At 38.8% G+C, this 24,405-nt stretch overlaps 1 protein-coding gene across 1 annotated transcript in view; it reads left to right on the top strand.

Annotated features, from left to right (window-relative positions):
* FTO (FTO alpha-ketoglutarate dependent dioxygenase) overlaps positions 1 to 24,405 on the top strand; it is a 374,026-nt gene that overhangs the window by 118,190 nt on the left and 231,431 nt on the right. The window contains exon 4 of the mRNA XM_061173250.1: positions 7,328 to 7,471. Within this exon, the coding sequence (XP_061029233.1) occupies positions 7,328 to 7,471 (144 nt within the window). The remainder of the gene's footprint in view (positions 1 to 7,327; positions 7,472 to 24,405) is intronic.

Below are 24,405 nucleotides of genomic sequence, written 5' to 3'. Positions count from 1 at the left end.
TCTGCACACAGAAGCATCTACCTTCCCGGGGGATCATTCTGAAAAACAGATCTGACCCTATGAAAAAGTCATTATCAGTGTCTGCCACTGCCCTCAGTATAAGTCTAGCTTGCTTACCATGATTCACAAAACCCGCCATGTCCTGGCCTCTCGCCACCTCTCCAGCCTCTTCACTTGCAAATCCATGTCCTTCATGTAATACTGTTACAACTCAGAATCAGTTATGTTCCTAAACACCCACCATACCATTTCCCTTCTAGAATGTGTCTTCCCAACTTCATACCTTCCCCATTCACTTTCTGTCTCCATTTTTTTTTTTTAATTTTTATTTATTTATTTATTTATTTATGGGTGTGTAGGGTCTTCGTTTCTGTGTGAGGGCTTTCTCTAGTTGCGGCAAGTGGGGGCCACTCTTCATCGCGGTGTGCGGGCCTCTCATTATCGTGGCCTCTCTCGTTGCGGAGCACAGGCTCCAGACGCGCAGGCTCAGCAATTGTGGCTCACGGGCCTAGTTGCTCCGCGGCATGTGGGATCCTCCCAGACAAGGGCTCGAACCCGTGTCCCCTGCATTGGCAGGCAGACTCTCAACCACTGCGCCACCAGGGAAGCCCCTCTGTCTCCATTTTTAAAAATGATTTCTTGTCCCAGGCGCTGGAATGTCATGGATCAGTGCTGGACAGAGAAAGCATCCTTAGGCTCCGTACACCAGCTGACCCTCTGCAACTTCTGGGTTTCTCCTGCCTCAATATCTGTGACATGGATAGGAAGGGACCTGCTATTTAAGCCCCTCTAGGTATAGGGTTAAGGAAACAGAAAATAGTTGCCAGGTCCAGAGTCTTGGAATTTTAGCACTTGGCTAAGGGAATAGGGAATAGGAAATAGGGCTATTTTTTAATGTGTGGTGATGATGAATATATATTTACATAGCAGGGAAATTATTGGCATACATTATTAATGGTATATGCTGTTAAATGTGGTAGAAAATTTCAAGTGATATGTTTTACTTGATTAGAACTGTCATCTCTTCTTTCGTGCCCAGGCTTCTATCTTTGTTTTCTATGCGACACTGTTTGCATACAGCTTTGTGAATGGAAAACAAAATATTTGATGGCATTTATCTTTTATTAAATGGAATTAATTTTTTCTCAAAAACTAGTTAGTATAAATAAATCAAACTGGTTAACTTGGCGGGGGCAGTTTTGGACATTTTAAACTCGACGTTTAAACTTAGTCTTCTTTTGTATTTTGTCACATCTTTCACTTCTTTAGTAGTTTGGTTAGTGGGAGCTGGGAATGCACCAAACACATTGAGATATTTAAAATCGTTTCAACGTTACTGAAGTTCAAAGGCAAGTAGGAGCCAATTGCCTCTGCTTGTTTCCAAAATAACATAGGGGAACAGTAATCAGTTGCAGTTGCTATAGGTAATTACAAGTTGATTTTATTGAGAAAGTGAGCAGCACTGTATTTATGCAAGAAAAAATTTATCAGACGTACAGCTTCCCTCCTCCCTACCCAGCTGACGGAGGAAACAAACTTTCAACAAAACATTATTTTAATGAGCACATTGCAAAGGTGCTGGATTTATGGGAGACATCAGGCAACACTGATTGCAATTACTGTCTCTGTTTGTTGTTCAAGACTTTATTGGTGCCATATTGAGAAGAGTGTGAGGATGAGATTTAGAGGGGAAAGTAGTCAACCAGTCTGTTAGCCTATAAAGATGATCCCTTTTTAGAACGTCCACACTTGGTGGCCTTAAAACTACCTGAAAATCATTGTCTTTGTAGTTTAAAAATCATTTGTTTTTAAAGTTAAGTTGTCGTTGATTTGACCAGAGAGGGACATATGAAAAGTCTTCTTAAAATGTCTCTATTCTTTTTTCTTGGGCTACTTGCTACATCTGTTATCATTAGGACCCTCTAGAATGAAGCGGCCTGCAAGCCTTGGGGTATCACACATATAAATATTGAGTTCTTATATCAATATTCTTTGGCTAAATTGATCTTATCAAATAATTTAGCATTAAACTGCTTTATTATGTTGTATGCTGGTATTAGTCACATGACATTGCTGCCAAAATCTTGGCTCCCTGTACACCAGTGCCGAAATGAGATACGGAGACAGTTTTGGAGGGGAAAGAAAGGGTGGCTTATTCTTTGCCAGGCAAAGGGGGGAACACAGCAGTCTAGCTCCTCAAGAAGTGTGCTCCCTCCTTGGGGAATAGGGAGAGGTCTTATAGTCGGGGCTCGTGGTCAGGGGTATGCAATAAGGATCAAGGCAGTAACAGTCTTGCATTCTTCTTTCTTCTGCAGAGTTTCAAAAGGGTGGGGTTGCTGACGAGATTAGGGTGTGTGCAGGGTCTCCAGTGGTCTCCTAATCTTGATGAGCTTCTCTGGTCCCTTTAGTCTTGCCTCAGGTGGTTTCCTGGCTACTCCTCCCTTGATTTGCAACTGTTTGCATCTGCCCTTTGGAACTCAGGGAAGGTAGGTCATGGAGGCTGGAGTCTTGCCTATAAGAAATGGGGGACAAAAAGGCCTCCATGCCTGGGAGCCCCATAGGGCCCCGCTCGGTTTCAACATTAGTACGTGTTAGTCACATTGCATCATTATTACTTTATTCAGCCTCGGCTTCTTCACTAATATGTGCTGTAGGCATCTCTATCAAATCACAGATATCAAGACTCTAGAGCAGCAGTTGGCAAATGTTTTCTGTGTAAAGGACCAGATAGTAAAGATTTTCAGCTTTATGGGCCTTATGGTCTGTGTCTTAGCAGCTCACCCTTGTTGTTATGTGTGAAAGCAGCTGTGGACAGTATGCAAATGAATGGTCCTGACTCTGTTCCTGTTAAACTTCATAAAAGCAGGGGATAGGCCTGATTTGCCTGTAGGCTAGAGCGAGGTTCATGGACTTGAATGCCTGTAGGGGCTAGGCAGGTACTGCAAAGGAGTCAAGTGGCTGACTGGGGACTGCCACTAGTGCCTTGTCTAAAACGGGCAGCTACTTCTTACCTACAGCCACCTGTGACTGCCCCAGTGATATTTGAGCTTATAATTCAAGAGTAGCTGGAAACTGGTATTTTTACACAAAGCACTTGTATCAGTGGGCAACTAACTTTAGATTTGTTCAGAAAATATAGTGAAGGTCAAGCTATATATCTTCGTGAGCTCTTTTCTGGTCCATAGGATCTAGTTTTGCAAATTCTGGTATTTTCAGGTGTAACTGTGTATTATGTATAACTATATATTATGTACAGGAACTTCCTGGAAAATGTCATCAGACATGGACAGCAAATATCTAGTTCTGATGCTGCTAGCTCCCTTCAAGTGCCTGTGACAGACATCAGTAATCAATCATACCACTCTTTCCTGCTGAGCCTAGAGAAAATTTCAGAGTGATTCTACACCAGTCCTCAGAAAAGCCACAACCAGTGAATTCGTTGTGTCCTCTGATATATAAGGTATTTGTCACTCCTGTTCCAGAGGACTCTCTTTAAAATGTTTTTGGAATTAACCTAGAAAATGGCTTTGGACTTTTTAATTCTGTGACTTTAAAGAAATCTAGCTAAAAATTGCTCTTAACTAAAGAGTATTTGAGAAAATATGTATCAGAAATAACGCATATGACAAAAGGTAAGATTCTGTTCCTACGGCAGTATCAGATTTTATTTTATTTTATTGAATAAATTTATTTATTTATTTTTGGCTGCATTGGGTCTTCATTGTGGTACGCAGGCTTCTCATTGTGGTGGCTTCTCTTGTTGTGGAGCACAGGCTCTAGAGTGCAGGCTCAGTAGTTGTGGGGCACAGGTTTAGTTGCTCCACGGCATGTGGGATCTTCCCAGACCAGAGCTTGAATCCGTGTCCCCTGCATTGGCAGGCAGATTCTTAACTACTGTGCCACCAGGGAAGTCCCAGATTTTAGATTCAAACTTAGAGAATTGAAGATCTCCACAGTTGCATGTGTCCGTAAAGGTTCTGGTAGCATTCCTTCTTTGAAGAGGCCATGAACTTGGATTTCTGGTCTGATTTTTTTTCACCATACCTGTGCAAAGTAATGGGAACAAATAGTTATAAAGGGGAGTTTCTTTTTCCTTTCTCTTACTGCCTCTGACCCTGGTGCACATTTACTGGAGAGTAAGATGTTCAGAATTTAGGGACTCTGTATGTGAATATGTGCCATCTGGGAGCACATGCTTTTGGATTGTGTATGTGGCATGCACATGATGCAGCCTAAGTAAAACATGCTTTATTGTCCATTTTGATGGCATAAAACTTTACATCTTTTGTACTCTGCCCTCTGTGAGTCTAAACCATACTTGTCTTTCAAGTTTGATCTTCTCCAAGAATTCTGCTCTACCCATTCTAATCCTCATTGAACCTGTCTCTTCTCTAGATTTCTTTAATATTGAGAACTGTCCTAATTTAGCAGTGCCACGCTTTATTACATTATTTGATTTAATTTGCATTTGTTTCCCCCCCCCCATAATTAACATTTTCTTTTCCTGCCATCTAGCATAGTAAGGACCGTGAATGGTGTGAACTGAAAGAACATTTTGTTTTTAAGCAGGCAATTTAGTACAGATGTTCATTGGATGCTTTTTACATGCCAGTCACTGGGGCTCTAAATGTGGATGAAACAGAAAAATGGACCCTGCCCTTGAAGACCAGAGTCTAGTGGATTAAAGTCTAATGGAATTTAAAATGTTCCCTTTTTTAGTAATCAGTGATGAACATTTACAACTCCCCTGGAAGGAAAGCTCCCCTGGGCCTAGGTCTTTGTTTCATTTACTGATATACCCCAAGTGCCCAGGTCAGTGCCTTGTATACAGTAACTGCTCAGTAAATATTTCTTAGGTGAACTTTTACAAGTTTTTATGTAAGTGCAGGACTATTAGTGTAGGTGAACCATAGTGTGTGCCTTCCACTTCCTTTACGTCTCTCCCACTCCTCATCCCAGCCATGTAGTTCTCTGCCCAGAAAAGTCAGTCTTGACTTTCCTTCCAGAAACATTATGTGTACGTATACTTACATGCGTGTTTGTATTTTTTACACAAATTATAGCCTATTCCTTTCTTTCCCTTAAAAATATATCCGATAGTTCTCTATCAATGCATACTCATATTACTTTTAGTGGCTATATAGTATTTATTACTTGGACATTTCATAATTTGTTAAACCAGAAACTTATTGATGGATATGTAGGTTATTCTGATCTTTTGCTCTTATAAATAGTATTACAGTAAATATCCTCGCTCAATTTGCGACCTCTGCAAGTAGGAATTTTAGTATACATTCCTAAAAGTGGAATTGTGGAATTCTTATAAGTTCAAAGGGTTTATGTATTTGTAATTTTGATAGGAATTGCCAAATAGTCTTCTACAGAGAATATGAATGTGCCATTTTGCTGCACTCTTACTAACACCATATTTTATCAAGGTGCTTGATTTTTTTTGTGATCTGATAGGTGAAAAATAGCTATTATGGCTTTATATTTCTCTTACATAAATAAGTTTGAACATCTTTTTATATGTTTACAAACTCATTTCATTTTATGTGTTCTGTCTTTATAACTTTTGCCCATTTTTCTATGTGATAATTGATCTTTATCTTATTGATGTGTAGGAGTTCTTTGTATAGTTAAAAAAAAAATTCCATGTCTGTGCTTGCTTGTTTATATTTCTATGTGAATTATAGAATCAGCTTGTCTAGTGACCTGCCCCACTCACCTAAAAAATCAATCCTGTTGGTATTTTTGTTGTGTCTGTGTCAAATTTATAGATGATTTAGGGAGAACCGGCATTTCTATGATGTTTCGACTTATTTCCCAAGAACATAATGTGTCTTTACATTTGTTTAAGTGAGTCATTGTTGTGATAAAGGGCATTGTCTTAACTTTGGGACTGTTTCTAATGTTTCCCTATTAAAATATGCTGGCTTTGGGATTGAGATAGATCTGTACTGTATCATGTTAAGGAACTAGCCACCCATTGCTATCTTACTGAGGTTTTTACCACGAAAGGATATATTTTGTCACATACTTTTGTGTAATTCTGGTGACTCATGTATCTGTTGTTTGTTTGTTTTCATCTATGAATATGATGAATTTTAAGTATAGACTTTTGCATATTGAGCTATCCTTGTACTCATGGAATAAGTTCTACTTGGTCATGGAAAGTTATCCTTTTAATATGCTGCTGGATTTGGATTCTGTTTTCTTATATAGATCTTCCATGACTTACAATGGGGTTATCTCCCAATAAGCCCATTGTAAGTTGAAAATATCATAAGTCACAGCTGCATTTAATACACCTAACCTACCGAACATCATAGCTTAGCCTAGCCTGCCTTAAACCTGCTCAGAACACTTACATTAGCCTGATTAGCTGAGCAAAATCATCAAACACAAAGTATATTGTAATAGAGTGTTGAATATCTCATGTAACTTATTGAATATTGTACTGAAAGTGAAAATGAGAATGGTTGTATGGGTACAGAATGGTTGTAAATGTATTAGTTCTCCACCCTTCTGATCACGTGGCTGACTTGGAGCTGCCTCTGCCCAACATCACAAGAGAGTATTGTTCTGCATGTCGCTAGCCTGGGATAGGATGAAATTCAAAATTTGAAGTATGGTTTTGACTGAATGCATGTTGATTTCACACCATTGTAAAGTTGAAAAATCGTTAAGTTGGGGACCATCTGTACTGTATTTCAGAATTATGCATTGATTTTCAGATGTGAGACTGGTGTGTGTGTGTGTGTGTGCGCGCACGTGCGTGCGTGGGCTTGCTTTGGATTTTGATACGTATTTTGTCTTTATGAAAAGAATTTGGACACTCTTCCTTTTCTGTGCTCTTGAACAATTTACAGTGGATTGAAATTACCCACTTCTTAATTTTTTGATAGAATTCTCCTTTGCAGCTCTCTACTCCTATGTTCTTTGACAACTACCCCTATACCTTCTTTGGCTTTTTTTAGCTTTTCTACCTCTTCTGGGGTCAATTTTGGTCATTAATGTTTTCCTAAAAACCTATCCAGATTTTCTAATTTAGTTACATGGAATTGAACAAAATAATCTTCTTTCATTTTCTTTGGTATCTGTGGTTATTTCCTCACCATTTTCAGATTTTTTTGATTAAAAAATAAATGACATGTTAAAAATGTTCTAGAGAATGTGTTTTTTAAAAAAATATGACGTAAAAAGAGTATATAGTTCACTTATCCATATTTTATTAAAGCCTCAGTTATTCCTAAGGTAACTGTTATGAAACCCAGAACTTTAGATGAAACATTTCCTTTCTGACAACCCTCTTCTCTTTTGACAGGCCCTGACGAGGAAAGTGAGGATGACCCTCAACTCGAAGGCAGAGATCCTGATATTTGGCACGTTGGTTTTAAGATCTCATGGGACATAGAGACACCTGGTTTGGCGATACCCCTTCACCAAGGAGACTGCTATTTTATGCTTGGTAATTGGGAGGATCAAAGCTATACTGATGCTCTAGTGTCTAGGTTTTAGATTATTGGGTACATATTTTGCATATGTCTTTTGAAATAAACTTTTCAGGTTTTTTATAGTGATAATAAAACATCTACATGTGACTAGGTTTTTTTAAAAGGTACTGCTAATTTTTATTTTTATTTTTTTGAATTTTATTTTATTTTTTATACAGCAGGTTCTTATTAGTTATCTGTTTTATACATATTAGTGTATATATGTCAATCCCAATCTCCCAATTCATCCCACCACCACCACCACCCCGTCACTTTCCCCCCTTGGTGTCCATACGTTTCTTCTCTACATCTGTGTCTCTATTTCTGCCTTGCAAACCGGTTCATCTGTACCATTTTTCTAGATTCCACATCTATGCATTAATATACGATATTTGTTTTTCTCTCTCTGACTTACTTCACTCTGTAGGACAGTCTCTAGATCCATCCACGTCTCTACAAATGACCCAATTTCGTTCCTTTTTATGGCTGAGTAATACTCCATTGTATATACGTACCACATCTTCTTTATCCATTCATCTGTCGATGGGTATTTAGGTTGTTTCCATGACCTGGCTATTGGAAATACTGCTGCAATGAACATTGGGGTGCATGTGTCTTTTTGAATTATGGTTTTCTCAGGGTATATGCCCAGTAGTGGGATTGCTGGGTCATATGGTAATTCTATTTTTAGTTTTTTAAGGAACCTCCATACTGTTCTCCACAGTGGCTGTATCAATTTACATTCCCATCAACAGTGCAAGAGGGTTCCCTTTTCTCCACACCCTCTCCAGCATTTGTTGTTTGTAAATTTTCTGATGATGCCCATTCTAACTGGTGTGAGGTGATACCTCATTGTAGTTTTGATTTGCATTTCTCTAATAATTCGTGATGTTGAGCAGCTTTTCATGTATGTCTTGGCCATCTGTATGTCTTCTTTGGAGAAATGTCTATTTAGGTCTTCTGCCCATTTTTTGGTTGGGTTGTTTGTTTTTTTAATATTGAGCTGCATGAGCTGTTTATACATTTTGGAGATTAATCCTTTGTCCATTGATTCATTTGCATGTATTTTCTCCCATTCTGAGAGTTGTTTTTTCATCTTGTTTATAGTTTGCTGTGCAAAAGCTTTTAAGTTTCATTAGCTCCCATTTTTGTTTATTTTTGTTTTTATTTCCATTACTCTAGGAGGTGGATCAAAAAAGATCTGGCTGTGATTTATGTCAAAGAGTGTTCTTCCTATGTTTTCCTCTAAGAGTTTTATAGTGTCCAGTCTTACATTTAAGTCTTTAATCCATTTTGAGTTTATTTTTGTGTATGGTGTTAGGGAGTGTTCTAATTTCATTCTTTTACATGTAGCTGTCCAGTTTTCCGAGCACCACTTATTGAAGAGACCGTCTTTTCTCCATTGTATATCCTTGCCTCCTTTGTCATAGAATAGTTGACCATAGGTGCATGGGTTTATCTCTGGGCTTTCTGTCCTGTTCCATTGATTTATATTTCTGTTTTTGTGCCAGTACCATATTGTCTTGATTACTGTAGCTTTGTAGTATAGTCTGAAGTCAGGGAGTGTGATTCCTCCAGCTCCATTTTTTTCCCTCAAGACTGCTTTGGCTATTCGGGGTCTTTTGTGTCTCCATACAAATTTTAAGATTTTTTTTGTTCTAGTTCTGTAAAAAATGCCATTGGTAATTTGATAGGGATTGCACTGAATCTGTAAATTGCTTTGGATAGTATAGTCATTTTCACAGTATTGATTCTTCCAATCCAAGAACATGGTATATCTCTCTGTCTGTTTGTGTCATCTTTGATTTCTTTCACCAGTGTCTTATAGTTTTCTGAGTACAGGTCTTTTACCTACTTAGGTAGGTTTATTCCTAGGTATTTTATTCTTTTTGTTGCAATGGTGAATGGGATTGTTTCCTTAATTTCTCTTTCTGATCTTTTGTTGTTAGTGTATAGGAATGCAAGAGATTTCTGTGCATTAATTTTGTATCCTGCAACATTACCAGATTCATTGATTAGCTCTAGTAGTTTTCTAGTGGCATCTTTAGGATTCTCTATGTATAATATCATGTCATCGGCAGTGACAGTTTTACTTCTTCCTTTCCAATTTGTATTCCTTTTATTTGTATTTCTTCTCTGATTGCTGTGGCTAGGTCTTCCAAAACTATGTTGAATAAGAGTGGCGAGAGTGGACATAATTGTCTTCTTCCAGATCTTAGAGGAAATGCTTTCCGTTTTTCACCATTGAGAATGATGTTTGCTGTGGGTTTGTCATATATGGCCTTTATTATGTTGAGGTAGGTTCCCTCTATATCCACTTTCTGGATAGTTTTTATCATAAATGGGTGTTAAATTTTGTCAAAAGCTTTTTCTGCATCTATTGAGATGATCATATGGTTTTTATCCTTCAGTTGTTAACATGGTGTATTACATTGATTGATTTGCATATATTGAAGAATCCTTGCATCCCTGGGATAAATCCCACTTGATCATGGTGTATGATCCTTTTAATGTGTTGTTGGATTCTGTTTGCTAGTATTTTGTTGAGGTTTTTTGCATCTATATTCATCAGTGATATTGGTCTGTAATTTTCTTTTTTTGTAGTATCTTTGTCTGGTTTTGGTATCAGGGTGATGGTGGCCTCATAGAATGAGTTTGGGAGTGTTCCTTCCTCTGCAATTTTTTGGAAGAGCTTGAGAAGGATGGGTGTTAGCTCTTCTCTAAATGTTTGATAGAATTCACCTGTGAAGCCATCTGGTCCTGGACTTTTGTTTGTTGGAAGATTTTTAATCACAGTTTCAATTTCATTACTTGTGATTGGTCTGTTCATATTTTCTGTTTCTTCCTGGTTCAGCCTTAGAAGTTTATACCTTTGAAAGAATTTGTCCATTTCTTCCAGGTTGTCCATTTTATTGGCATAGAGTTGCTTGTAGTAGTCTCCTACGATGCTTTGTATTTCTGCATTGTCTGTTGTAACTTCTCCTTTTTCATTTCTAATTTTGTTGATTTGAGTCCTCTCCCTCTTTTTCTTGATGAGTCTGGCTAATGGTTTATCAATTTTGTTTATCTTCTCAAAGAACCAGCTTTTAGTTTTATTGATCTTTGCTATTGTTTTCTTTGTTTCTATTTCATTTATTTCTGCTCTGATCTTTATGATTTCTTTCCTTCTACTAACTTTGGGTTTTGTTTGTTCTTCTTTCTCTAGTTCCTTTAGGTGTAAGGTTAGATTGTTTATTTGAGATTTTTCTTGTTTCTTGAGGTAGGATTGTATTGCTATAAACTTCCCTCTTAGATCTGCTTTTGCTGCATCCCATAGGTTATGGATCATCGAGTTTTCGTTGTCATTTATCTCTACGTATTTTTTGGTTTCTTCTTTGATTTCTTCAGTGATCTCTTGGTTATTTAGTAACGTATTGTTTAGCCTGCATGTGTTTGTGTTTTTTACGTTTTTTTCCCTGTAATTGATTTCTAATCTCATAGCGTTGTGGTTGGAAAAGATGCTTGATATGATTTCAGTTTTCTTAAATTTACCGAGGCTTGATTTATGACCCGACATGTGATCTCTCCTGGAGAATGTTCCGTGTGCACTTGAGAAGAAAGTGTAATCTGCTGTTTTTGGGTGGAATGTCCTATAAATATCAATTAAATCTATCTGGTCTGTTGTGTCATTTAAAGAGTGTGTTTCCTTATTAATTTTCTGTCTGGATGATCTGTCCATTGGTGTAAGTGAGGTGTTAAAGCCCCCCACTATTACTGTGTTACTGTTGATTTCCACTTTTATGGCTGTTAGCATTTTCCTTATGTATTGAGGTGCTCCTATGTTAGGTGCATATATATTTATAATTGTGATATCTTCTTCTTGGATTGATCCCTTGATCATTATGTAGTGTCCTTCCTTGTCTCTTGTAACATTTTTTATTTTAAAGTCTATTTTATCTGATATGAGTATTGCTACTCCAGCTTTCTTTTGATTTCCATTTGCATGGAATATCTTTTTCCATCCCCTCACTTTCAGTCTGTATGTGTCCCTAGGTCTGAAGTGGGTATCTTGTAGACAGCATATATATGGGTATCGTTTTTGTATCCATTCAGTGAGCCTGTGTTTTTTGGTTGGAGCATTTAATCCATTCACGTTTAAGGTAATTATTGATATGTATGTTACTGTTACCATTTTCTTAATTGTTATGGGTTTGTTTTTGTAGGTCCTTTTGTTCTCTTGTGTTTCCCACTTAGAGAAGTTGCTTTAGCATTTGTTGTAGAGCTGGTTTGGTGGTGTTGTATTCTCTTAGCTTTTGCTTGTCTGTAAAGCTTTTGATTTCTCCATTGAATCTGAATGAGATCCTTGCTGGGTAGAGTAATCTTGGTTGTAGGTTCTTCCCTTTCATCACTTTAAATATATCCTGCCACTCCCTTCTGGCTTATAGAGTTTCTGCTGAGAAATCAGCTGTTAACCTTATGGGAGTTCCCTTGTATGTTACTTGTCGTTTTTCCCTTGTTGCTTTTAATAATTTTTCTTTGTCTTTAATTTTTGTCAATTTGATTACTATGTGTCTCAGTGTGTTTCTCCTTGGGTTTATCCTGCCTGGGACTCTCTGCGCTTCCTGGACTTGGGTGGCTGTTTCCTTTCCCATGTTAGGGAAGTTTTCGACTATAATCTCTTCAAATATCTTCTCAGGTCCTTTCTCTCTCTCTTCTCTTTCTGGGACCCTATAATGCGAATGTTGGTACGTTTAATGTTATCTCAGAGGTCTCTTAGGCTGTCTTCATTTCTTTTCATTCTTTTTTCTTTATCCTGTTCCGTGGCAGTGAATTCCACCGTTCTGTGTTCCAGGTCACTTATCCATTCTTCTGCCTCAGTTATTCTGCTGTTGATTCCTTCTAGTATATTTTTCATTTCAGTTATTGTGTTGTTCATCTCTTTGTTTGTTCTTTAATTGTTCTAGGTGTTTGTTCGTTAATTCTTCTAGGTCTTTGTTAAGCATTCCTTGCATCTTCTCGATCTTTGCCTCCATTCTTTTTCCGAGGTCCTGGATCATCTTCACTATCATTATTCTGAATTCTTTTTCTGGAAGGTTGCCTATCTCCAGTTCATTTAGTTGCTTTTCTGGGATTTTATCTTATTCCTTCATCTGGTACATAGTACTCTGCCTTTTCATTTTGTCTATCTTTCTGTGAATGTGGTTTTCATTCCACAGGCTGCAGGATTGTAGTTCTTCTTGCTTCTGCTGGCTGCTCTCTGTTGGATAAGGCTATCTAAGAGGCTTGTACAAGTTTCGTGATGGGAGGGACTGCTGGTGGGTAGAGCTGGGTGTTGCTCTGATGGGCAGAGCTCAGTAAAACTTCAGTCTGCTTGGCTGCTGATGGGTGGGGCTGGGTTCCCTCCCTGTTGGTTGTTTGGCCTGAGGCACCCAACACTGGAGCCTACCTGGGCTCTTTGGTAGGGCTAATGGCAGACTCTGGGAGGGCTCATGCCAAGGAGTACTTCCCAGAACTTCTGCTGCCAGTGTCCTTGTCGCCACGGTGAGCCACAGCCACCCCCTGCCTTTGCAGGAGACCCTCCAACACTAGCAGGTAGGTCTGGTTCAGTCTCCCCTGGGGTCACTGCTCCTTCCCCTGGGTCCTGATGCGCACACTACTTTGTGTGTGCCCTCCAAGAGTGGAGTCTCTGTCTCTCCCAGTCCTGTCGAAGTCCTGAAATCAAATCCTGCTAGCTTTTAAAGTCTGATTCTCTGGGAATTCCTCCTCCCATTGCCCGACCTCCAGGTTGGGAAGCCTGACATGGGGCTCAGAACCTTCACTCCAGTGGGTGGACTTCTGTGGTATAAGTGTTCTCCAGTCTGTGAGTCACCCACCCAGCGGTTATGGGATTTGATTTTATTGTGATTGCGCCCCTCCTACCATCTCATTGTGGCTTCTCCTTTGTCTTTGGATGTGGGGTATCATTTTTGGTGAGTTCCAGTGTCCTCCTGTCGATGATTGTTCAGCAGTTAGTTGTGATTCTGGTGCTTTCACAAGAGGGAGTGAGAGCACGTCCTTCTACTCCGCCATCTTGAACCAATCTCTCCGATACTGCTAATTTTTAAAATTGCTTTTCTTTTCATTCCCAGTGTTTATGGAGTTCCCCAATTATGCTAAACAGTTTTCAAGACTTTTCATCAGTGCTACTAAATCATCTAAGTCAACTTATCAGTGTGAAGTTTTAAAAATATTTCCCTATCTATATAGGTTTTTGGTGAAAGTTTTTTCTAGTTTTGAATTTAGTTTCTTCTCAAAAACAGCTGACCTGACAACACAGCCTCCCTCCCACCCCTCACCCCCCACCCCAATTGAGTTTCCCTCATTTCCCTCATTTAGTTCTTTGGGAAGCAGTAATTCAGCTGTGGTCAGGCTAACTGAAGCTGTGGAGTTTGTGGAGCTTTGCTGTTTGTTTCTTTGCTCTAAGTTTTTTGTTTTATTTTTAGACTTTCTCTTTGTTTTCTGATGCACAGTGTGCAAACAGTATCCTTTTTTCCGCGCAAAGCTTCTCAGGGTTTATTCTGTCCTTGGCTCTGATCTCCTGATTATTTAGGGTTGATCTCACTCTTACCTGCCTGGGGGAATCTACTCATGTGTTTGGTTTTAGAGCCAGGAAGCACCAAGGCTCAAACCGAGTATTTATAATAAGAATTATCTCCCAATTAATAGAGTGTTTGTAGGGGGTCCACTGTGTTCTATGTGCTGCATAAGGTTCTGGAGTATTGGAGATGGATAAAACTTGGTCCTTGCCTTCTAGGAATTATGAGTTTGGAGTGGCCTTTTCGGACATTACATCATTAAGTGTTTTCCAAATTTCAGTCATTCGCACATCAGCTTCATGGTTTTTGCCATATCCATGTGCTACCCATGCTATTATTACTTATGTAATATTTCTCTCTAGATTAACTCAGTTTTTTTTCTTTCGTCAAAATGAATTTATTTTGGGAGATTTTATATCACTATCTTAAATGGAAAACCAGTATCACTTGACATAATTAGAAGAGTTGTTAAAAAAAAAAAGAGTTTATAGAAAGAAAGTAAAACAGAATTAAGTGCCCACCGTTTTTGTTTGCTGAAGGTCCTGAGCCTCAGTCCTGTTCTGTTTTTAGTAACTGTTATGAAGAGGTGTTAACTGGATCATGGTACCAATCTTGGACTTTGTCCTTCATGTCGGCAGGAAGATTGGAAGATCATTACGTAGGGAATTACTTTCTCCTCGTACGATTCAGTGGTAAATTCTACAGTTCTTCTCTTGGATGAGTCCTGCATTTGTTGCACACTGATCTAAGTAAGCCCTAAATCTCTTGCCTTCCATTTGCATGTTGCTTTCCAGTTTACAGATCAATTTCACATAAGCAATTTCATTGAGTCTCCAAACAGCCTTGCCAGGGAGAAGGTGCAGGGATTGTTCTGTTCTTTTGTAATTTGCCGAAAGTCACTCACTTCATGTGAGGCAGAACAGGGACCAGTGTGGGTTGCAGGTTTCATATATGGTGCTTTTCTTGCTCTAAAAGAGACCATTTAGATTGGATCCCAATTCACTGAAATCTCTAGGTGGGAATGCTTTTAGGGTTAAGGTCATCTCTTTGCCTGCCCCTCCCCTGCTTGCCTCAGCATCTGAGTTTGTATTCTGAAGTCTTTACCCTATTGTTTTGAGCATTATTTGTAGATAGAACAGATTATTAATTCATTTTTTAATATACCACCCGGATGTGGATATTTACCGTGAGTATAAACGGGTGATAGTTTCAGCCAATAAACCACTTTCCTTTTGGATACTCTGTTGGAGTTTCTATGAATATTTTGCACCTTTAAAAGAAGTGAGAGTCAGAATGGTGCTATTTTTAATAGCTTTATTAATTTTCTATATACAAAAGTAGTAAATACACATGGTAAAGGCTCAGCTACTTTCTATTAATAACATCTCATATGTTCTTTTTTGATTGAAAAAGTAATACATGCTCATTGTAGAGAAAAGAAACTCTGAAAAGTATAAAATGAAAGAAGAATATAAAAATCAGGTTTATGCCTATTTTAGTACATTCCTTTTCAGTCTTTTTCCTATGTGTGCATATATATGTATCTGGAATAACAATAGTATATGAATAACTGCTATGTTTATTGGGGACTAATGACAAGTCAAGCCTTCTTGGAATCTTCTCAGTAACCCTGAGAAGTAGATGTTAGCTATATTGAGAAAGAAAAATTTAAGGTTAGAACGATGTCGTTACTTAGCCATGGTTACACAGCAGGTAAGAGGCGTGGATTGGAACTTGTCACTTTAGCCCACTTGGGCTCTGACACCTGTGTCAGGCCATCCCCTCCCCACCACCTGGAGTCCCTCCTCACCCCACTGCGGCGCTGACCCCTGCTTTGGGCTTCTGCGCCTTCCTCCCCCTCCCTCAGCGTGATGCCTAAGTTGTTCGGAAGGGCACAAAAGAAGGTGACAATGGTGGTGTGTTTGCGTCTTTCTTTTCCATTTCCTTTTTTTAAAAAATTTTTTTAAATTAAAAAAAATTTTTTAACATCTTTATTGGAGTATAATTGTTTTACAATGGTGTGTTAGTTTCTGCTGTATAACAAAGTGAATCAGCTATATGCCTATGTATATCCCCATATCCCCTCCCTCTTGTGTCTCCCTCCCACCCTCCCTATCCCACCCCTCTAGGTGGTCACAAAGCACTGAGCTGATAATCCCTGTGCTATGAGGCTGCTTCCCACTAGCTCTCTGTTTTACATTTGGTAGTGTATGTTATGTCCATGCCACTCTCTCACTTCGTCCCAGCTTTGCATTTCTTTTTAAAATTATGTTTTTCTTGGCTCAGAAAAACATTAAAAATGAAAATATTAAATAATTATGTTGTCCTTTGACTTATATATTATAATGAATATACATTTTAAAATATACATTGGTTCCCTTTTTCTGTTGTAGGTGATAAACAGAAGAAGTGTGTTATTATTTTATAGGAGCTGATATCCAAGACATACTATCTAGTCCTGATTTCCCAACTCCTGCCCTCAGATATAGGTGAAATAACTGATAACCTACTGAACTGGGCCAAGCATAGCCCACTGTACCCAAAGTTTGTATTTAGAATCTATTTTCTTATTAAGGTGTCATGTTTGATTTCTAAAATGAATTTTCCCACACCTCCTCTTAGCCAAAACAAGACAAAGATAAAAGCAACTGTGGTCGAAAGCTACCTTTTCTCTTTACTTTTTAAAAGCCAAATACTATAAAGAGCCTTGTGGAGGGACCCCAGCCCTGTGCTGATATCTGAAATCTGAACTTCATAGCACTTATGAAAAGGAAACAGTTTAGCTCAATTTATAATAATATATTGGTCTGCAGAGGAAGTGCAGACTGAACCCTGCTGTCTCAAGTAAATACTCCAGGGGTGTCTGATGGGGAACGTGTCGGGTGCCTGTAATAAATCCACTGCCTGTGGAATTGAGTGAAGGCCCTGCTTGCAGTGCCTGAGGACACGCTTAACTGGGGTTGTCACGGTTTTACTTTTAAATTGGAATCTTTGCCCTAATCTCAGAGTTAGACATGACCAGATTTGCAAACAGATTTACAATTTTCACTAATTTTCCAACCAGGACTTCAAAACACACTTAGAGAAGAAAAAAAAACACTCTGGTTTTTCTCAGAGTAGGATGATTTACTTTGCCACAGATGTTTTCCATAGACTGAATGCAGCCAGGGAGTTAGGGACTTAAAGGTGGCTTGGAGACAAACTGTGGGTTTGTTTTTTTGTGGAACAGATTATACAGTTCAAGGGGCATCAGCCAAATTATGTTCATTAACCAGGAGCTGAGTGTGGAGGTGGGATGGTTCAGGACGAAGGTGAGGGCTAGGGAAACATTTTGGGCAATGCCCCCCCCCATTTGTTATTATTTTTTACATGACACTCTTCAAGACTCTGTTCTATCTCCTCTCATTACTTTTGTTTCCTCAAATCCAACTACACCTCATTTTCACATATGTGTCATTACTATACCCATCAGCTATTTCAAAGCTTTAGTTGCCAAGTAAAAATTCCATGGCAAAAAAAAGAAAACAGCAATATAAATTGAAATGCACAGTATTTCTTTTTTGGGTTGGCATTCCCTCACCAGCAGTTCAGGGTAGAATAATGGAAAGGCCATTTCCCATCAGGTGACCAGGTTCCAGACTTCCCTCTTGTCCGTTGGCTGTGCATTGTTAGTTCCCCTCTGAGCCTCTGCCTCCACTGAAAAACTAGTGCTTCACGATACTTGCTTCCCAGGGTTATTGTGAGGCCAAATCAGAAAGTATATGGGAAGGTGCTTTGTAAACTACGACTTGAACATGGAGACTCATTATGAAGACTGGGACCTGGGTCATGACGTATTGGAGACCCAGTGAGGGAGGGGGTGACGGAAGATTGCTGAGTCTTGTGTTCTTACCCTGCTTCATGCCCTGAGTTTAGCCAGCTTTGCGTTCCATGTATATATTTCCATAGCCATATAAAGGAACTACAAGAAAGGGAAATCTCCCCAGTTGGTTCTTGAGGGTGAGAAGAGTTGACATCTGGCCATTGCTGAATCAGGGCTCTTGGTAAGCACAGTCTTACTTTGGTGGGGGCCAGGTTTACTTACAGAGCCTGGCCCGTGGATTTTTCTAGATGAGGTTCACCTTCTCTGAAATACCTGTGTCTTAGAGCAGCAAGTCCCAGCGCACCGTGAATGTTTGATGTGGTATAACCTGAAAATGTGCCACGCTTCTATTTCTGGAGCCAACCCGAGCCCTCGAGTTGGAGCCCGTAGCTCTGCGAGCAGGAAGAACAGAAGCCTCTCAGAGTTTACCTGGGGCTCCTCTGGGACTTCGCTTGGAGACCATAGTATCTTTGTAAATCCTCCAGGTGTCCCTCAATCCTGCCCTGATTTAGACCTTTTATTCAAAGGAAAAGGTTTTTGTTATTTCTTCCTCTGACCCCATTCCCTTCCTCCTCCAACCTCTGACTGACCAACTGAAGTAAAAAGTACCTCTAATATATGGCTTAATCATAAATTCTGAATAATTATACTTTATTACCTCTCATGGGTCTTGAAACCGTAGGTGCTACATTTTGCTTTCTGCCGAGGCACGGGAATAATACAGAAACAGTAATAAATTAGAACTTCAGGCTGCAGTCAGTAAGCTTGAGGAATTGGCATTTAAGTGGAAAGTGCTTGAACAGCCAAATGAGCACCTGTCATGTTTATTTTCGCTTTGAAAAGTAGGAACATGACAGTATAGTTTCAACCGCTTGTCCAATGTGAACTTACTGTGTTCTCCTTCCCTGCTCAGCAACTACAGTATTTGCTTCTTGCTGTTCACTTTTTACAGGGTTGAGGATGTGTCTCTTCTCCTGAAACTTTCGCTCTAAAAGATGCCCCTAAAGGCTGACGTTTTCAAACTTGGGCTTTTTTGACTTGATACCGGATTTTTTGGTATTCAGTTGAATTGGGGAGAGGGCATAGCTGGTGTCATAGGCTCTGAGGATAGGAACCTGAGTGTGTTCCTAGGTACTTGGAAGGATTTGCCTCTCTTACACTTTCTTATCATATCCAGTCTTTTTGCTTATTTCTGTAGTATTTATGTTGTGAACTTTACTTGAAGCGCATGTGATGAGTACCTACTGAGGGTCAGGCACTGTGCTGGAGGTTTTGATATATTTCATTTATTTCTCATAACAAGCCTGTCAGGTAGGTAGTTGTCCCCTTCTGAGCCCCATTTTTTTCCCAGCAAAGAAAATCGATGGGGATTGACTGCTAGTGTGTACCTGGTTTCTTTCAAGGGTATGAAAATACTCTGAAATTAGTCTGTTGTGGTTGCCCAGTCCTGTGAACACACTAGAAGGCAGTGAGTTGTTTGGTATGTGGATTACAGTTCCATGAAGGTTTCTTTAAAAAAGGAAATTGAGGCTCAGAGAGGTAAAACCACTTGTTCAAGGTGACATACCTAGTGAAGCTTGTGTTTGAATCCAGGTTTTTCTGAGACCAAAGCTGTTCTTTCTTCCACTTGGCTAGCTCTACTAATTATATAGTCATGGAATCTTTTTTCGTTAAAAGTGTGGAAAAAAGAATATTAATTGAACGATTAATAGATGAATGCACATATATTCTGCACATACATTCTTAGATTCAAACAATATGGAAGTGTATAGAATAAAATGTGGAACGACTCTTTTACCTTCCTCTATCTGGTCCTTTTGTAAGCCTTAACATAAATATAGTTATGTTAAAATATTTACATCTATGATACTGCTGCTTTTTTAAAAAAAACACAAATGGGACTTTATATGTGTGTGTGTGTGTGTGTGTGTATGTATAGATACATTACTAGAATACTTGCTTTTTTTTTTAACGTAATATGTCCTGGAGATCTTTCCTGTCAGTACCTCATTCATATTATTGTTAGTAATATATTAAAAATAATACATATACTAGGAAATAAAAATTCAAACAGTGGAGCTTGATCTAAAATGTAAAGTGAAAAACTCTTTGCCATCTACCCCCAAGTTCCATTTCTTAGAAGTAACTACTTTTCACTGTATTTGCATTTTATTCTTTTAGTGATTCTCTCCTTCTTAACTCATAAAATATGCTTAATACTTCAGTATTTTCATCCAGCAACTTCAAGGACTATCAGTTTTTTCATGAAGAGAAATGTGGAATCGGCTCTCTTATACTCTTTCTTATTCTCGCTAACTTTTGTTAGTTAACGTTTTAGGGTTTTTTCTGTTAATTGATTACCTTTGTGCCAAGATATAGGTGCTCTCTCTTGACTTCTGGTATTTCAGTCGTAGCATTACTTTCACATTTTTGAAGTTCATAACGATTACGTACTGATCTGTAATTTTGATGGGACGGCCATGCTTCCTTTGTATATGGATTCTGAAATTTGAAAACCGGTACCTCACAGTGCTGATGTGTGTGTTATTAACTGTAGAACCAAATGGAGTGACTGGATGCATACATAGAAGTTGTCATCCACTGTAATTATTAAACCTCTGTCAGATGAGAGGACACGTTGCAAATGTCAGGTCGAAATTTTCTACCTCATCAAAAGCTCGGAATCATGCTCCGTTCTTTAGCTAGCTTTGTATTTGAACTATGACTTTCTTCTGTAGCTCTCCCTTTCCCCGGGACTTCATCATTGCCTTTCTGTATTCTTACTGATGGAAGAGTCGTGCCATAGTGATAGCTCTGTGCCACTAGATGTTTTGTCATACTACTTATTTAATGCTTTGATAAACACTGGCTTCTTCAAACCCACCTGGCACAGTTTTCATGTTGAGATTTCTTCTCGTTGCACTCCTTGGCAAATTCCATTTTTACTTGGGTCCTGTGTCTTTTGTCTTTTTTGGAATTTTCTAAAAATGCCTTCTGTCTACTTTAGATTCCAGAAAATGTGTACCCTCTACAGTACCTAACACAGTACTTTGAATATGGTAGGTTCTTTAATAAATATTGAATCAGTGAGTGAAATGAACGAACCAAGGGTTGGCTTTTCTCCCCTTCATTCATGGCAATACAGGCAAAAGGGAATATTTATTCTATCCTTGAAAGCTCCTGGCTGCAAAGGGTTTTGAAGACCCTCTGCAAAACAGATGACCATTCATCTAATACTCTGGGGTCTCCAGAGACAGCTTTTAGAATCTTCCATGACAGTCTATTCCTTCAGTGACCCATGCTTTACTTCCTTGTGGCTAATCCAAATAACCATGTGGCAACACAGAATTTTCCAAAATGACACAGTGTCTGGGTCAGTCTGTACATTCTCCTTCACGTTTTTTATAAGAAAACCACCAAAGGTAACAAAAATGTGTTTGTTTTTTTTAACTGAGGATGGATGTGTTACTATGAATTATGAGGTCCTTTTATTCTCTATGGTTCATTCAATCAGTCACACTGTATTGAGGTAATTCTACATCTGGGTTGGGTAGGTGGAGTTTTCCCCTTTGGCTGGCAGTCTTAATATGCCCTCTTTTTTTTTTTTTTTTTTTTTTTAAAGATTTATTTTTTTATTGATTGATTGATTGATTGCTATGTTGGGTCTTTGTTTCTGTGCGAGGGCTTTCTCTAGTTGCGGCGAGTAGGGGCCACTCTTCATCGCGGTGCGCGGGCCTCTCACTATCGCAGCCTCTCTTGTTGCAGAGCACAGGCTCCAGGTGCGCAGGCTCAGTAGTTGTGGCTCACGGGCCTAGTTGCTCCGCGGCATGTGGGATCTTCCCAGACCAGGGCTCGAACCCGTGTCCCCTGCATTAGCAGGCAGATTCTCAACCACTGCGCCACCAGGGAAGCCCTTAATATGCCCTCTTTGGCTATTATGTTATCTCTGTAATATAACTCCTAAAAGCACGAGCTGTGGGAAGGAAGTTTTTAGGCTTTTAATTTGATTGCATATCCTGTATGCCCTCTTTGCCACTTCTGTAAAGGCAGTGGAGGAATGACCATGAATGAAGCCTTTAAAAATTTTTATTTATTTATTTATTTTTATTAAAATTAAAAAATTTATTTTATTTTATTTTACTATTTTTTTGGCCATGCCACGCAGCTTGTGGGATCTTAGTTCCCTGACCAGAGATTGAACCCAGGACTAGACCAGGAATGAATTTGACTTTCCTGAATCAGTCAGTCCTTGCAACAGATTTCAAGGCCAGACTGTATACCCTATGATGGCAGATTCATTAAACTCTTCCTGTGGAATAATTCTTCTAGGCCCAATAACCATTTAAAATTTTTAAAAAGATATAAATTATAGTCCTTGGTAAGTTCATTATAGTGGCTTTATCCTAAAATTGGTCCTGGCACAAACCTTTCTCCTTATATTTGTTCTTACTGTTCCTTCCACCTTGTCATGTTTTCCCCTTGTGAGTTTACATGTGTAACTCACCTATTTAGGGGTGACATTAAAAAAATTTAATACCCACAATGGCAGGGGCACCAACTATTCAGTGTGTTTGCCATAACTCTCTTTCCCCTCTGGACTGTAGCAATTGATACAGAAGTCTTATCTACTAGAGCTAAGCTTTTTCAGAGCCAGTATTATATTATATGTATTCTTGTGCTATACACAGCACTTAGTACCTTGTGCAGAATAGGAACTTGCTGAGTATCTGGAGAGAACAGCCTTTTTTTCCTCCCTAAGTGTTAACCAGAAACCATAACTATCTTCCTCAGTTGTCAGGGTAAAATCAGATGTGAGATAAGAGTGACTAAAGAGAGAAGTCAAAAGGTATATGAAGGAACAGAACTTAGAGGTTTAAGTGGCTGCTTCTGTTTCATTCATTAACTTCATTTTGGAAGTTCTGGTGCCCAGAGTTCACTGTAGTAGAGGGTGATGTGATGGTTCTGTGTATACAAAATAGGGAGAGAAGAAACTTCATTCAAATTTTCTGTTATCCTAACCTCTGTTCCTTCTCGTCTCTCCATTTCCACAATCCCCTCTGCCCTCCTGTCTCTTGGGAAGAGTTGCCACCTGGAAGAGTAAAGGCAGCCCTTCCCAAAGTGGGATTAAAGTTCTTTTTGCCTATTTAGAAAGCAAGAATGAATGATTAACCTCAAGAATGTATTCTCTTCAAAGCCTAATTATAAACTAAGCATTCCGTAAAAGTTAATTTCAAAAAAAAAAAAAAAAAAAAGAGAAAGGTGTGTACCCTGAGGTCATCTTCACCTCTGTACTTGTTTTAATGAAAGAGTTTTTAGTCCCCTGGAAAATTATATTGGGGTAGGTTTAAAAAACTAACCAAAACTCTTATCACCCACACTGACTGCAGTGTTCTGTCATTTTTATTTGGGGAATGAATATCTCTTTTCTGAGGATCTCTTCATTGAACATTTCCCTTTGGATTTTTAAAAAATCATCATACTTACTGTTCAAGTTTTTTATTGCTAGGTACAAAAGTAATAATATATGTCATCCAGTCAAAGGTGCTATCAATTTTAAGATGTATTCCAAATTCAGAGATGTTAAATATGAAGAAAAATTAGAATTGATGGTCATTGTAGAAAATTTACAAACTATAAGAAAGTATAAACTGGATAACAAAAATACATCATAATATCACCACAATGAGATAACATCATTCAAAACTATTTGGTCGGGCTTCCCTGGTGGCGCAGTGGTTGAGAGTCCGCCTGCCAATGCAGGGGACACGGGTTCGAGCCCTGGTCTGGGAAGATCCCACATGCTGCGGAGCAACTGGGCCCGTGAGCCACAACTACTGAGCCTGCGCGTCTGGAGCCTGTGCTCCACAACAAGAGAGGCCGCGACAGTGAGAGGCCCGCGCACCGCGATGAAGAGTGGCCCCCACTTGCCACAACTAGAGAAAGCCCTCGCACAGAAACGAAGACCCAACACAGCCATAAATAAATAAATAAATAAATTAAAAAAAAAAAAAAAAAAAAAAACTATTTGGTCTAATTCCTTCTAGTGTTTTTTCCTATACTTGGGAATATATGTTTATTTATTTTTTTAGAAAATTAATATCATGTTAGGTATAATGTTTTATATCTTGTTTTTTCCAATATTTTTATATCTTGAACATTTTTCCCTATTAAATATTCTTTGAAAATGTGATTTTTAAAAAATGCCTTAAATAGTAATCCCCTAGTTTTGTCATGCCATTCATTACCAGTGCTTTGGTATCCTATATATCGCCCTGTGAACACCTTTGTATATACATCTTTGTCTGCACCTGTAAGTATTTCTCTAGGAAAAGTTACCAGAAGTGGGATACCTGGGTGAGGGTGAGAGTGTCGATATGTAAAGACTGTCAGACGGTTAATCAGAAAGACTGTTTTCAGTTTACCTTCCTACCTACAGTATATGAAACGTGGTTATCAGTTACTTCTACCAGCCTATTTATCTCACCCTAGGCAA

The sequence above is a fragment of the Eubalaena glacialis genome, chromosome 18 (assembly GCF_028564815.1).
Source record: "Eubalaena glacialis isolate mEubGla1 chromosome 18, mEubGla1.1.hap2.+ XY, whole genome shotgun sequence".
In the NCBI taxonomy this organism is placed as follows: Eukaryota; Metazoa; Chordata; class Mammalia; order Artiodactyla; family Balaenidae; genus Eubalaena; species Eubalaena glacialis.
This window is presented reverse-complemented; position numbering and strand designations above follow the sequence as displayed.